Here is a 14259-nt window from a genome sequence, read left to right on the forward strand (position 1 = left end):
CCGAGACGGAAGATTTATCGGTTTCGAGTTACGCGGTCAGGTAAGGCATAGACGTTTCCGTTCGAACCTGCTGGGAGCGTGTGCGACCAGGCTGTTTCTTTTATGACGCTACCGAAAATACTTTCGCGAGGCTGCACCGGTGAGCTTTAACCCCTCGACGCGGATCTTTGTGTCTTTCATACCGGGTTGCGTCCATTGTGCGGCCGTTAGGGGAGACGCGGTCAAAGTGACGCGGGACAATCGTCGAATAATTCAAAATCTATCGATTCTCGCAATATTCGCGTACAGTCGCCTCCGAAAATTAGCTAACCTAAAATCTTAAATGATATAATACGAGTTTCATACTTTGAAAAATACAAACGGAACTACAATTTTATTTTATCCAGATACATGGACAGAAGCAAATGCAAAAATAAATTAACGCCTTAAAATCTATATAAAATCTATATCAATATTTTGCTTCTCATTCAGCGCCATAGTCCCAACGAAGTATAAAATTGTTTGTTATTTTTCTTCTTCGTAAACACTACGTAATAAATAATTTGCACGTTCTTCGAATCGCGCTCGTTCTATTCTTATTTTTGATATTTATTTTTCAAGCACGGTGTTCGTTACTTTGGAGCTTTTATACGTGCTGGATGTAATAACCATAATATACAAAATGGTTGCAGAGGTTCGGTTGCTATTACAGTTTAAACGCGCGCGCGCGCGCGTTATACGAGGGTTTCACGCGCCTTAAATTTTCATCGCGAGCCTCGCGTGTCCCCATTAAGTCGACAAGAATTCATTCGTCACGCATGAAACTTTGAAGTTGGAGTTCTTCCCGCCGTGCAACGTTTGCCTTTACGATCCCCGTACGTTACTCGGCGAATTGGGCTGCAGGAACGAGCCGCCATTTGCCAAAATCTACTTACCCTAACCTCTATACATATATCGTGCCTTTCATTGGTCCCTGGTCGAACACCTTTCAGAACAATAGTCTCAAGCATGCTGTAATTGTGTTTTGCAGTTCACTCATTCTAGATGCGAGAAAGAAATAAAATACAGGAGGCTATTGTCGATCACTCAATAAATAATATTAAAAAAATAGAAAACTCAAATTACCTCTTTCCGACTACTCATTTAAAAGTGTCAATATTTATGGGACCGATCAATTATCGAATCAGTTAATTTACCCTACCTCCCAGCAGGATGAGAATCGGGGACCGTGTCAAGGGGGTTTCGAAATATGTATCTTGGTAATTTTAGACCGTAAAGCTAGCGCCAAGAAGAAGGAGAATGGATGTGCTTCGTCGAGGAACGTTTCTGAATATTGAAGGAGAGGCAGAAGCGAAGGAAACGACGTAAGGTATCGAAGAAAAGGCTCGGGTGTATCTCGAGGACTCGGATGGTGGATGAAAGATGGAAGGGGATCGGCCATCGTATTCGTATTCGAGCAGAAACTGGCAGCGTGGAAGTTATCGCGGCCGGAGCGGAAGAAGAAGAAAACGAAGACGGAGATCGTGGGGCGAGAGGATAGCGGACTGGACCAGGACTCTGATAGCCTTCCTCTTCAGCAACGTCGGTATAGTGTGTCTGGTGATCGGGTACACTATAGCAGGCGCCTTCCTCTTCACCCACATCGAGGGCAGAAACAGCCTGGACGTCGCCGGAGACGTGATCAGGCTGAGAAACATGACGGCTGCCACCCTCTGGGAACTCACTTCCAAGGTGACGAGTTTCTTTTTCCTCTCTGATTTTTTAGACTCTAGTGCATTAACAGATTCTCAATTAAAAAAAGAGTACTTGTTTTGGAAAAAAATTGTCAACGACCAGTATGTATAAAATGGCGATTTTATGGGGGGGGGGTCAATAAGGCCTTTGCATTCGTCTCTTGCGTTCACTTTAAACCATTCAGGAGGGTTAAGTCGGATTTAGTTTGGGGTATTATTGTCTTGCCACGGTTCTAGTTTCTGTATATGAATTTCCTTGCATCTAATCTTTGCTGGAAACAGGTCGGTATTACTGGCGTTCACGTTCGTCCGTCTGTTTGCTCAGGAGAACGTGTTCTCCGAGAGGATCTGGAAGGCGAAAGTGCGAGCAATTCTAGAGAACTATCAGAGGAAAATGGTAACGGCCATAAAGAACGGCTACGACGGGGCGGAGGAGAACAAGAGATGGAGCTTCGCGGGAGCGTTTCTCTACTCCCTCACAGTAATCACCACGATCGGTGAGTTTGCCACCCTTTTGTTCCGTCCCTTTCTATCAATGTCCCGGGAGTAACTCGAATAGTCCCCGACGCGTCATATCTCTGGCGTTTTTGTGACTTTTTTCATTCTCACGATTCAATTGAGAGAGAGAATTTTATACGAAAATAAAGTGGAGATAAACCGTAACGAATCTCCGCGAAGAGCGAGGAATTTAAGACTGGTCGCCTGGATGACTCGGATAGTTTTTAAAATAGAAAAGAATATTTGAGGTGCCGGTTGCTTGGTCTCTCGGGAGACATAGCGAAGAAGAATTGTATAATTATATATACCAGAAATAGGATCCAAGTATTCCCCGTCTCAAATGTTAAGCGCAAACTCCGTTGTTCGATCTTTATTTACTTGAACAATCGTGTTATCGAGGCTTATGGTCGCTTATAATTTGCCAATCATTCTAAATATCATCAAAATCTTCGAGGGAACCCAGGAATCCCCCTGTAAGTTCAAACGTTAGTTCCTCGCGTCACCGACAGAGAGCAGCAGCTAGTCGCCGCCATTTTCTTAGGCTTGACGCTCGCCTGTTCCAGGATCTGCCTAATTGAGGCCCCTCGAATAGACTCAAATTTTGTTTCAAACCACGAAACTTTGAATTGCGTATTTTTAGAGCCACTCGATTCGATGGATTCAGAACTTCTTAAATTGTATTTTGAGATTTGAACGGTTAACAGCCTTTGAAGAGGTTATCGAGAACGGTTTAGACGTCGCGAGCCGAGCGAGAGAGAGATTTCTGGCGATAATGAAGAAATTTCGAAATTTAATCAGTGCCGGACGACAGTTTCGCATTTCCTCGATATCGAATCGCCGCGATGCTGGCTCTGTATCGGTCTGGAAAATTACTTTTGCGCACAGACGACAGCCGACAAGCTGTGAATCATACGCGGGGGACTTCGTTAGCCCGGAAATTAATTATCGGCCGAGCCGAGACCCGTCGATCGGTCGACCTCCTGAGATTAACGAAGCTACTCCGGAGGACGTTGATCTTAATCGATCTTCCTATTGACACTGTGTATCGTCGCCGATTAATTAATCCGCCCCGGGGCCGATATTCGTTATCAAAGATCGAAACGTTACTGACAAGTGCTTTTTTCCAGAATTATATTCACCGTTAATTCTGGTCACCACGTAAATTGCAGTTAAGGGAATATGGTCGCTTGGTTCTGATCTTCAGGAAAACCAAACGTCACGATCGTGGTCTAGAATAGATCGAAATGTTGGTGGTACTAGAACAGAGGTTATATCACCAACGATCCTTTATTAACTAATGATTAATTTATTAGTAAAATGATACCTACTACTCTAGAGATAGTGTTCTCTGCTCTAAAGACCACGACCCCTTCTAGAGATCGTCTCCTTTGCTCTAAAAGTCACACTACCGTGAAATGCACCCGGTTAAATGATCGCTATTATTTGAAAAATGCTGTAGGTTCTTCATACGATTCCCAATTAAGATTTACTCAACGTCTACCGTAAGAAACAAGCAGTCATCGGTTCGCGCTGATTGTCCTTGAGAAACGCGGTCAACGACGCTGAATCGGAAATTAATTGACTCATATTCCCGGCGACCTCGGAAGATCATCGAGCGAAAGTTGGTATCGGAAGAAGTCGATTTACTGCCGTCGAAAATTCTGTATTTGGTCGACAGTGACAGGACCGTCCGAATTGTCCCTGAAACTAAAATCCACCTATAGACGAAATATTCTTATTTGCAACCTAAAATTTATTTAGCTCTCTAGTCAATGAAGCTAATTATTGGCTTTAATTAGTTTTACAAAAGTGGATACCTAAAATACATCTTGTATCCCTGTTTTAATTGGATGCTACGGGTTCCAAAGGTTTGCAAATTACGTTTGCGTTTAAAACGACCCGTACGCGTGACGGGACGTGTTTCCCCAGACGTTAATGTCAACAATTGATTTACAACGTTCGACACGGTCGGTGATCCTGATCTTGGAGTATTTTTACCGTGTACTCCATCCCTTGCCAACAGTTCGGTCAGAATAATAGACTGACGTAACTTTGCGGGCTTAGCGTGCAGTCTGTGTACCCAAATGATCGAACGTTGCGCAATTCGTATAACGAGTAACAAACTCGTAAGTAAACTTGGGGCAAAATTTCTCGTGTAAACCGGTCTGCGTCGTTATCGATTCCAACCTTCGAATTGGACCGACAATGGGCAACGGTTTGCTTGCTTTTAGGGCTAATTAACGCGGCGTTGAGTGACAGAGTTACATTTTATTCGCGTCCTGAAATAGGACTCATTAATTTTTCACTGCAATTTTAGACCGTACAATAGCAGAGAATAATTGAAGACCAGACGACCAAGTGGTCAAGTAAATTTTAAGGGGGTGAAACCAGTATTTTTAAATCTTTTTTAACAAACAACTGTAATACTTTTTTCGTTTGAATTTCTCATATTTGTTAATATTTATGAGAAGCGTAAAATATTGATTTTGCATGTTTCGGAATATAGTAAAAAGAGATACAAAAGAAACGAAGAGTGAAAGTAATGGTGGGGTATTTTTTTGGAAAATTGGGGTAGAAATCGACGAGAAAAGGCGACGTTTTCGTTTCCTGGTAGACGGGAGCCTCGCGTAGCCCCGAATTTTGACGCGTCCCAAGCGGTTATCGTGGGTGAGTCGCAAGGGTTGGCTCGCGAATCGATCTGGCTGTCGACTAGCCGACCCTTTTAGGCTGATGCTGCTGGCCTGTAATCACGGTCGAGATAAAGTGGATAGGAGGGTCCCGTCTCGAACGAGAGGGGAGAGAGAACGAGCAGAGCGGTCGGGAGTCTGGAGGAGGGGGGGGTAGGGCACGGGAGATCCCCGGAATTAATTAAACGGTCGGTCCCGCGCAACCCCTCTAACGCGCCAAAAGTTCGCGTCGTTAATTCCCTCTATCTCCGTGCGCCGCCGCGCGAGCCTTGGTCTAAAAAAGAAATATCGAGCGACGGTCAGGTGAAAAAGTACAATGGAATTTTTATTCGACCGTACCCCCATCCCTGCTCGAAGATTCCCTGTACCGCGGGGGTCGCGAGTCCACCTAACCCCGATGCTTGAAACCGACTGTAGCTCCGGTGTAACAGATTTCTCGAAAATTGGTCAAAATTGAGCGCCGCGTGACCCAAAGCAATTGCCAAGTAATATTTTTTTCAGAAATCGTAACAGAACGAAGAACGGAATAATAAGAAACAGTTGGTTGCGTATGCTTTAGAATTTCGGTAATAAATTGTGGCGATAGTTCCTGCACTCGCCGGCAGAGGGCTACGCTCTCTCGCAAGTACCCGACCTATTGCCTTACTGATGGGTATGCTAGTGCAGCCAAATATGGCGGCTTTGAGAGTTGCATCTCACCACTATGCTTCCAACAATTCTTCCATCCCTGTTTGTAACAAAGTTTGATGGGTTGACTTCGATTTGGTCGGAATCCCGATTTCTGACTGTCGTGATAAACCTCGAAAATAGAACGCGGACTTGAGAAGACGTTAGCGTCGGGGCTGCCCGTCGAGTCAAACTTGTCCGATCCGCCACGGAGTGCATAAATCATCTGCGAAACCTTCCGAGGCGGTAATCAGCGTCGCGTCCTACACGCTGACGGATCGAGCACATTAGTGGCAGGGTAACGCGCTGCCAACGAATTATTGGCGATCAACCAAAAGTACGGAACCGATATCCCTTGGTAGGTCGGGACAGGCTCGTTACACTGCGGGCCGCAATTTCGCCGCGGGCCAATCAATTATCAAGATTAATCGCGGCGTGCTCGATAATATGCGGCTGGTTTGCTTTATTTGCCTGTAATTTATTAATAATCCTGGAAGACCAGTCCACTCGATTTCGTGCCGGTTTCCCGTTAATCGCGAAGCCTGTACTCGTTTTTAGGAATTGCTTCTTCTCCGGTACCATTCAACCCCTACAAACATCCCGATCGTTTCAGGTTTCAGCTTATTATCTTCTTATCAGACTGTGTGTCAAATGATATTTCAGTTTTTCATCCTCCCACCTTAACCAAAAATAATTTTTCCAGAATGATTCGATACTCTTCATTTTCACCGAAAAATTGGGTACCTCCGCTTACTTCAATTTTTTTCTCGAATGTGCGCAGGATTTCGGGGGTATGTCTATTCACCAAAAATGATTGTAATTGACCCCTGCATTCGAAAATAATTTTTCCAAACCGATTTGATATTTTTTAATTTCGTCGAAAATTTTAGGCACCTACCTCCTTGTCGATTTTTAGTAATTTTGTTTAACACCCTATAGAAAAGTTGTATAATACTGTTTTATAGGTACCCGTGAGCTCTGTTTCAGAAAAAAGTTTCATTGAAGTATATTCACTATTGTAGGAGTTATGGCCCTTTGAAATCTGGACCAGTTTAATGGTGTTTTTTCTCATTTTACGGGGTTAAAGAACAATTATCGGCTATTTTTGGAATTTCTACATATTCTCCACCAAAATACGCGTGGTTTGCCGTTTGAAACATTAAAATCCTTCAATCCGTTCAGAAGTTATGACGTTTTAAAGATACGCATAAAATTTCAGTGAAACATATCAACGTATGGTCAGACATGTAATATTCGGTAAGGATTTTTTTTCTCGAAACCGCGTAGGATTTCGAGGGTATACGTATTGACCAAAAGTGATTGTAATTGACCCCAATAACCAAAAATAATTTTTCCAAAACGATTTGAAATTTTTTTTTTTACGAAAAATTTCCTCACCTATGGAATTTTTTTCACGAAAGTGTGTAAGATTTCGAGGGTGTGTCTATTCACCAAAAATGATTGCAATCGACCCCCACAACTAAAAATAATTTTTTTAGGACGATCTAAAATTTTTTTTTTCACCGAAATATTTATCTGCCTTAGATACCCTAACCTTTTCCAACACTCTGCTTATAAAAGAGCGTGGAGCATTAACGAACAAAACTTAGATTTTCCGGAGTTTCTGGAATCTCATCGGCGCCCAGCAGCCCCAGCGTCCATCATCCCCATTCACGGCAAGTTCCTGTCGCGTTTCGTCGCGCATCAGCCGGAACTCGAAATTTCTGCCGATGAAAAACGACGGTGTATAAATCGTCCCGTGCCCGCGAACTCGATAAATTATAATACGCCGGGTCGGACGGAAAATAATCCGAGCGCGGTTTTTATCGGCGCGCGCGCGCGCTGAGGACACCGACGCTTCCGTTCGCACGCACCGAGCGTTCCAGGCCCTGGTTTCTGACGCGCGAATAGTCAACGGGAACTTGGGCCGTAGATCGTGGCGGAAAAATCAGCCGAACGAAAACCCGACCGCGGAGTTCGCCGCTTCATTAATCGCGATCGCGCAAATATTTAAAAATAACAAGGACGGGCTGAGGGCGGAACGAAACTGTCGACCGAACGCGTCGTTTATTCGACGAGCCGGGAGATTTTTAATGCATCGACTGCTTCCTGCCGCGGCGAATTTTTTACCTCGACGTCGATGAAATTTATCCCGAAAATAGAGTAACAGGAAGCAGGACTGTTCATTACCTTTTCATAAAGGTCGGACCGAATCGTCGGCCATCGATAAGCCGTGTTCGAGACGCGTCCTACTTCGTTGACGTGCAGAGTGCAAAAATAATATCTTGCGAGAAGATTAAAATTTATCAAAAGAAGTCATCCAATTTTCACTAATTATAATTTCTAGGTTTGGGAGTTTCGAGTTTTCTGTTCAACCCCCTCCCTTTAATTCGTTTTAGATTCACCCCTGAAAGACAATATTTGAATTAAAGTTCATAAATATATAGGTTGTTATTGTACAAACGTTGTCGAAATTGTGAAAAAGATATTCCGTGTAAATCATGGTCGCGTGTGCCATTAATTACTTAATCGACTATAAGTTTCCGTCGAGCGTTTCTTCGCAGGCGATTTCCGTCGTTCGACACGATAAGACCGTAAAGATTGAAAATTCATAAGTTTTTCCAATACGGTGGAAAATTATTATCCAGCCGGTGGGAAGGACCGGGGGCAGTGTTCGTATTTTTACGGTGGCGTTGATGCCGCCCCGTGTGGACCTTATTTCGTCGAGTGATGGATCATATTCCCTGGATTACGAGACGAATAGAGCCCGTAAATATTGAAAGTTGGTCGTTAAAATTATTTACAGCCAACGATTTAAACTTTCCACGTCCAGATTGTAGATTCTTAAGGGGTTGGTCTCTTTGTTCTGTAATTTTATTTGGAATAAATTCCCTAAAAACAGTTCCTTTTCGTCCGAAAGAACGTCTACCCCCTTAATACACCCGAGGGTTTGGTTCTTGATGGAACGGAAGCCCGAAGCGAAACGAAAACGTGAATCGATATTTCTCCATTTCGAACAGACGTCCCAAGAGTACTTTTCGAAGTTATCTCCATATTCGACGCGTCTTGACACCGATTTCGAATGTTTCCTTTAGAGAAGATACGGTCTTTTGGGATAACAACCCTTCGATGTGACAATTGCTCCACGAAATATTGCATACGCACGAGTAGAACTGATAAGCATTACGAAAAGCATTCAAAAATGGCGCGTAAAAGTTTTCTGACCTCAAAACAAGAAGCACGATAGAACCTCGATAATTGCAAGCATTTCCAACCCCGATTTCTTGCAATAATCGAAGTTCTAATGTACAAAAATATCCTGATTATTTATTCCTAGATCTTTGTTACAAAAATACAATAATATTTACATCAGAAAATTAGTTTAATGGAATCGTGGTGGTTCGATAGGTTATGGCAACATTTGCCCCAAGACGAAATGGGGCAAAGTGGTGACCATAGTGTACGCCATAATAGGCATGCCACTTTTCTTGCTGTACCTCAGCAACATCGGCGATATTCTTGCGAAAAGCTTCAAATGGACTTACGCTCGCTGCTGTCTCTGCAGGTAAGCGCCATTTTCTTATTTTCCTTTCTCATAGAAAATTGTATGCATTTTACTTGTCGGAGACTGAATTTATTAAATTGTAATCATAGTAGCAATTGAATATAAAAATTCTCTTCTGTTAAGGTGTCGAAGAAAGCCTCGCGAATTGACGACGAGAGGGGTTCAACGCGATGGCGTCGATATCAGGAAAAATCATTGGCAAGTGAGTTTTCATGTACAAACTGCTCCTTTAATTATTTAAATATCAATTCTGGTCACATCAGTACCAATTGGTTCCAAGATTACTCAAATGTTCAACGTCGGTGTCCCAATAATTATTACGTTGTACAGACTGTAAGAGTAATACGTATTTTTTAACAGTTGGTCAACATGCAAGGAAGGGAAATTCACGCGACCAGCGTGGACAAAGAAGTTTCCGTGGAAAGCAGCGACGACGTAGAAGAGAGCGATGGAAATGACGAAGATGATGACGGTAGTAGCAGCTACGATCCACAACAAGTCACAGTCCCCCTAACTCTCTGCGTCGCAATTATGGTTGGGTGAGCATCAAAGATTAATAAAATCAGAAGGTTAAGGTGATCAGCGAGGTTTAACTAAAAAAACTAAGCCGTAGTCAACCCCGTTTACAAGTGACAATTTTCACCCCGGATTCAAGCAACTGAGTCGTCCACACCTTGTAAGCGAGGGTGCATCTCTCTATTTTTAACGAGATGGAGCGAAATCAATTAAACCCCGACAGAAGTATTAAATTGTTCAGTGGCCATCGAACCATCGAAACTTGTCGCTTTAAAAGTTTTTCGTTTCGTACGACTGTCCAGATACATTTGGGGCGGAGCGATCCTGTTCTCCGAGTGGGAGGAGTGGAACATGCTGGACGGCTCTTACTTCTGCTTCGTCTCCTTATCGACCATAGGTTTCGGAGATATAGTACCGGGCGACAAGATCTACGCGGCTCAGGGCTTCGATTTATCCTTCATCTTCTGTTCCATGTACCTGATGCTCGGTGAGTGTAAATGTGTCACGAGTCTTATTAGTTTTGACATTTAATGTTTCAACTTCGAGACGCGGGACGGTTCCATTGGGAGAGATACGATTCGAAAGAGTTGCAATTTATTTGTTGGCTCTACATGAAACTAATAAATGAAATACGGTTCTTGTATCAGGTTGCGAGTCGTCCGTTGCGGTTTTGTCCAACTTATTTGGCCGCTCAAGGTCATTAAAGAGCTACCCCCACTACTCTGTTCGTCCTAAAATATTTATTATCTCCTCAGCAGACTATTTCAGTTGACATTCTTTTTCTCCATGCTTGATTTCTAGTCAATAATTGATCATGTACTAATGGATATATTTTGTTTCGATAGACAGTTTGAGAATAACAAAAAGTTAACAATCTAATGTGTCATGGTAACCTCTCTATTTGAAAGCCAGAGAGCACGTGAACAGTACACTGAAAATAGCTCCAAAGTGACCTTGAGTGACCAATTTATTTTACCGCGACGTGACTGACGGATGGACCAACAACTTCATTCCATTAGTTACGTTACCTTCGATTCGCTACTGTAAATTCCAACAAAATTTTATACTCTGTATTACAATAATCAAAATTTTAACGTCGCATAATTATTCTTAAAAACAAAATGGAGGATAGCTAAACCTTTCTATAAACAGAAAATTATTTCTTTTCCTCTGTAACGCAAACGTCCGACGGGCAAATCCAACGGTAGTCGAAGCACGGAAAAATTGCAATTATCCAATAGTCCAATGGCGGAAATAATGTTACATCGAGGGCTGGGAATCATGATTCTATTGTCCCGATGGAAATTCAGTTGACGTTGATGGAAAAAAATTCCATTTATCGGCCGAGCGTTTGCGGAGCGATCGTTGGAGATTCCCCGTGTCTCGCGTCGAAGAGACAATAAAATAATAGGACGATCGATATCAATAATTCTCAATGGGGGGAGAGATTTAAAAACTGGCAGAGAATAGAGGCGGAGAGAGAGTTAGCGTCGCGCAGGTGGTCTCGCTGGACTGACGCGAAATTCACGTCGTAATTGTTCCTTTGCCGGAGCGACAATCGGATTCCCGCGGATTTCCTGAGGGGTGTGCAGACTACGGTGACGGGGTAGGGGGATGAGGAGGGGCAGGGGGGGATAGGAGAGAACACGATGTCGCGCGGGCGGACTTAATCGTTTTAAAAGAGCTCAACAGCTTTAACTCGTCGAACGGGACTCCGTTATCCGCTTTGGATAGGCTGGTTTCGCGGCGCGAGTGTATTAAGTCGCTCGTCGCGCCCAATAGCCGACAAACCCTTTTGTTCGCGCCGTCCGCGCGAAATTGTTCGTGAAACAAAATCATCAATCGACGATCCAACGGGACCAGACCTTATTTTTTCGACCAAATTTTTTCCCCCACGCGATATCCCACGTCCGTTTCGTTTAATAATAATTCCTGGCGATTTAAATAACAGACTCTCGTTTCCAGAGACAAAGTAGAACTGTTTAGGCGTGGAATCGAAAGTGGGGGTTGCGGGAGAGCGTGGTGGGGATGGCGCCAGGGCGACCTTGAGCGGCCAATTTATTTTACTGCGACGTAACTGGTATAGATCGACCGCTAGCTACACTCTCATTGTGTTTTTCAAAATCCATTTTGACAGCATAGTTCTCTAGTATGCAGTAACATCCTTCGTTGTAATATATTTTTGTAATCAATACTCCTCATCGAACCTTCCACTTTAAGTAAATGTCCTTTCTTTTGCATTCCCATGTTATTTCGCTACGTTTCTAATGTTTTCTACGTTGTGTTTTTAAAAAGTAAGGTCCGCTTATCGATCGTGATTCGATTCGTTTCCAAGTGAAGGGTTTGGGAACGCGTAGTCCGGGGCTCCACTTAATGAAACCGAGAGCCAAAGTGTCGCGAAGCGTGTCAAGGGTCGCGAGATCGATTGCTTCTTAACCCCCGCCGCTTTATACACTACGCGACAAAAGTTTGACAACGCTCGGCTCCTCTCGAGACCGTGGTAGATTGGTAGACTCGATTTTTATTGGCGGATGATGGTTTCGAGCTACATCAAAGGGACGAAACATTTTGTCCGCTGAAGATTCGATCTCGAAGCGTGTATCGCGTTCTTTTTGCGTCTCCAGGGTCGAGCGATTCTCAATGTTTCGTGCAATTATCGAAGTCCTACGAGTAATTATCGGGGTCCCACGAGCAATTATCGAGGACTTTGCCAATCGGACATTCCCCTTGTCACTTTCTCACAGTTTACCACGGACAGGTGCAGCGTCGCAAGAGTACAGTAGAACCTCGATAATTGCACGAGAAACTCGATAGTTGCACTGTGCAGATCGGCGGAGGGGATAGTCGCGTAACAAGTAGGGAAGTTCGAGGTGAGAGTAACAGGTAGTTGCAACCATAAATATTGGAGATATAGTATGAAAAATGGGTTACCTCGATAATTGCAACTATATTTTACTAATTCTAAAGACAATCAATGAACTGAAATTTAAATCATTGCATAGTTTCACGTATCATTTCATCCACTTTAATCCCACCGAATCTTGTTTGTCGAGTCTGTTGTTTTATCTTTTGGGTACAAAATAGTAAAAAATAGTACATACCGTTGCAACTATTTGGAAAAATATGGCTTCCTGAAAGTGGTGTTTATTTTACAGGAATGTGTGCACAGTGCAAATATGCGTTGAATACACATGCCTGTAACTTTGTCAATATAGTGAAACCGACAACACACATTGATAGAAATATTTTCAAGGGTATTTTCAGAGAATGAAATTAACAGGAATTTTTTAAAGGGAAATAATTCATCCCTGAGGAGGTTATTCAAATTCTCCCCGTATGGCAGTTTATATCCTGGACTCTGCAAGGAATACAATCTGAATTGCTCGACGTATAAATCGCGTACCAAATGGGAATGACAAAATAAACACCAAAGAATCGAATCGTATCAGTACCGTCGCTGCGTCGCGACGAAAAGCATGAACTCGACTTCGCTGTGTGTTGCAGGTATGGCGTTGATCGCGATGTGCTTCAATCTGATGCAAGAGGAGGTGATAGCGAAGGTGCGCACGTTCGTGCGTACCGTTAAATATATATTCCGATGCGACAGGTGACCGAGCCCCGTCTCAGCCGCATTCTACGCCCTCCGCGACATTCGGTGAGTCCAATCTTGTCACGTTTTATTCATGGAATATCTTGAAAATGTAATCGCACGGGGCTTACGTGTCGCGACGGAAAAGCGATCACGATGGCGTGACGATATATACTACCGGATCTCGATTTACGCGACAAAGCGCCGCGAAGAATGTCTTTCGTCGAACCAGTGACGGATGCAACGAAGAAGGGCACTACAGGGACCTAAACCTGTCCAATTGATCGGAAGATCTATCACGATATTCCTGCGATAAATGTGAACATTTTTGTCCCTCTGGTTTAGCAAATTGTGTCGTGTTTGGTCTCGATTTAAACAATTATATTAACGTCGTAAATTACATTATTTATTTCTATCGTGTTCGCAATTTGTAGGAATGGGATTCTCGAATCTTTGGTCCCCTCCCCTCCAATAAACTCGTCAGTTTACCTATTTGTTCTCTTACGAAAAATCTCCAAGAATCTCAGCAGCCAATAAATAGACGTGACACAATGTCGCAACGCGCGTAAGATATTCTCGAATAAGAAAAGAAAAAATGAAAAACCGCACGGCGTCGACGTTCCAGGCAGGTCTTCCGGGAGCGTGATGTCGCTCGAAAAAAGAGAGAACTTCCTTCTATCTGCGACGACTCGCGTAACAGATAAAGGGGAGCAGAATGAGGATAGGGAGGTGAAAAATGAAGTCTTCTTTCGAGAGAAAATATAATGGAACGGCGAAAAAATAGATCGACGGGTCTCAAACGACTGCCTTCGCGCGTCCCTTTTTCTTATGCAACAATATACGTCGCCGGAATGGAAAAATCCCTTGCACCTTTCCATCGGGAACATCCTGCCCTCGGAAATCACGATCAATTTGTTCGCCTGCGACAGATTGCAATGGACTTACACTTTTCAACTTATTATTTAAAGAAATGAATTTTTCTGAATGTCGATTGTTTAGACGAATTTGTTATTGAAAGATATACAA

At 43.3% G+C, this 14259-nt stretch overlaps 1 protein-coding gene across 1 annotated transcript; it reads left to right on the plus strand.

The window, feature by feature from the left end:
- Positions 1–1401: 1401 nt before the first annotated feature.
- Positions 1402–13388, plus strand: LOC122396598 (potassium channel subfamily K member 18). Its single transcript, XM_043395151.1, has 7 exons — positions 1402–1710; positions 2038–2209; positions 8972–9128; positions 9252–9330; positions 9489–9667; positions 9947–10131; positions 13149–13388. The coding sequence occupies exons 1-7, from the start codon at positions 1402–1404 to the stop codon at positions 13253–13255; spliced, it is 1188 nt and encodes a 395-aa protein (XP_043251086.1). The 3' UTR covers positions 13256–13388.
- The last annotated feature ends 871 nt before the right edge of the window (positions 13389–14259 follow it).

The sequence above is a fragment of the Colletes gigas genome, unplaced genomic scaffold (genome assembly GCF_013123115.1).
Source record: "Colletes gigas isolate AHSC1104 unplaced genomic scaffold, ASM1312311v1 Colletes_gigas_Sc00007, whole genome shotgun sequence".
NCBI lineage: Eukaryota > Metazoa > Arthropoda > Insecta > Hymenoptera > Colletidae > Colletes > Colletes gigas.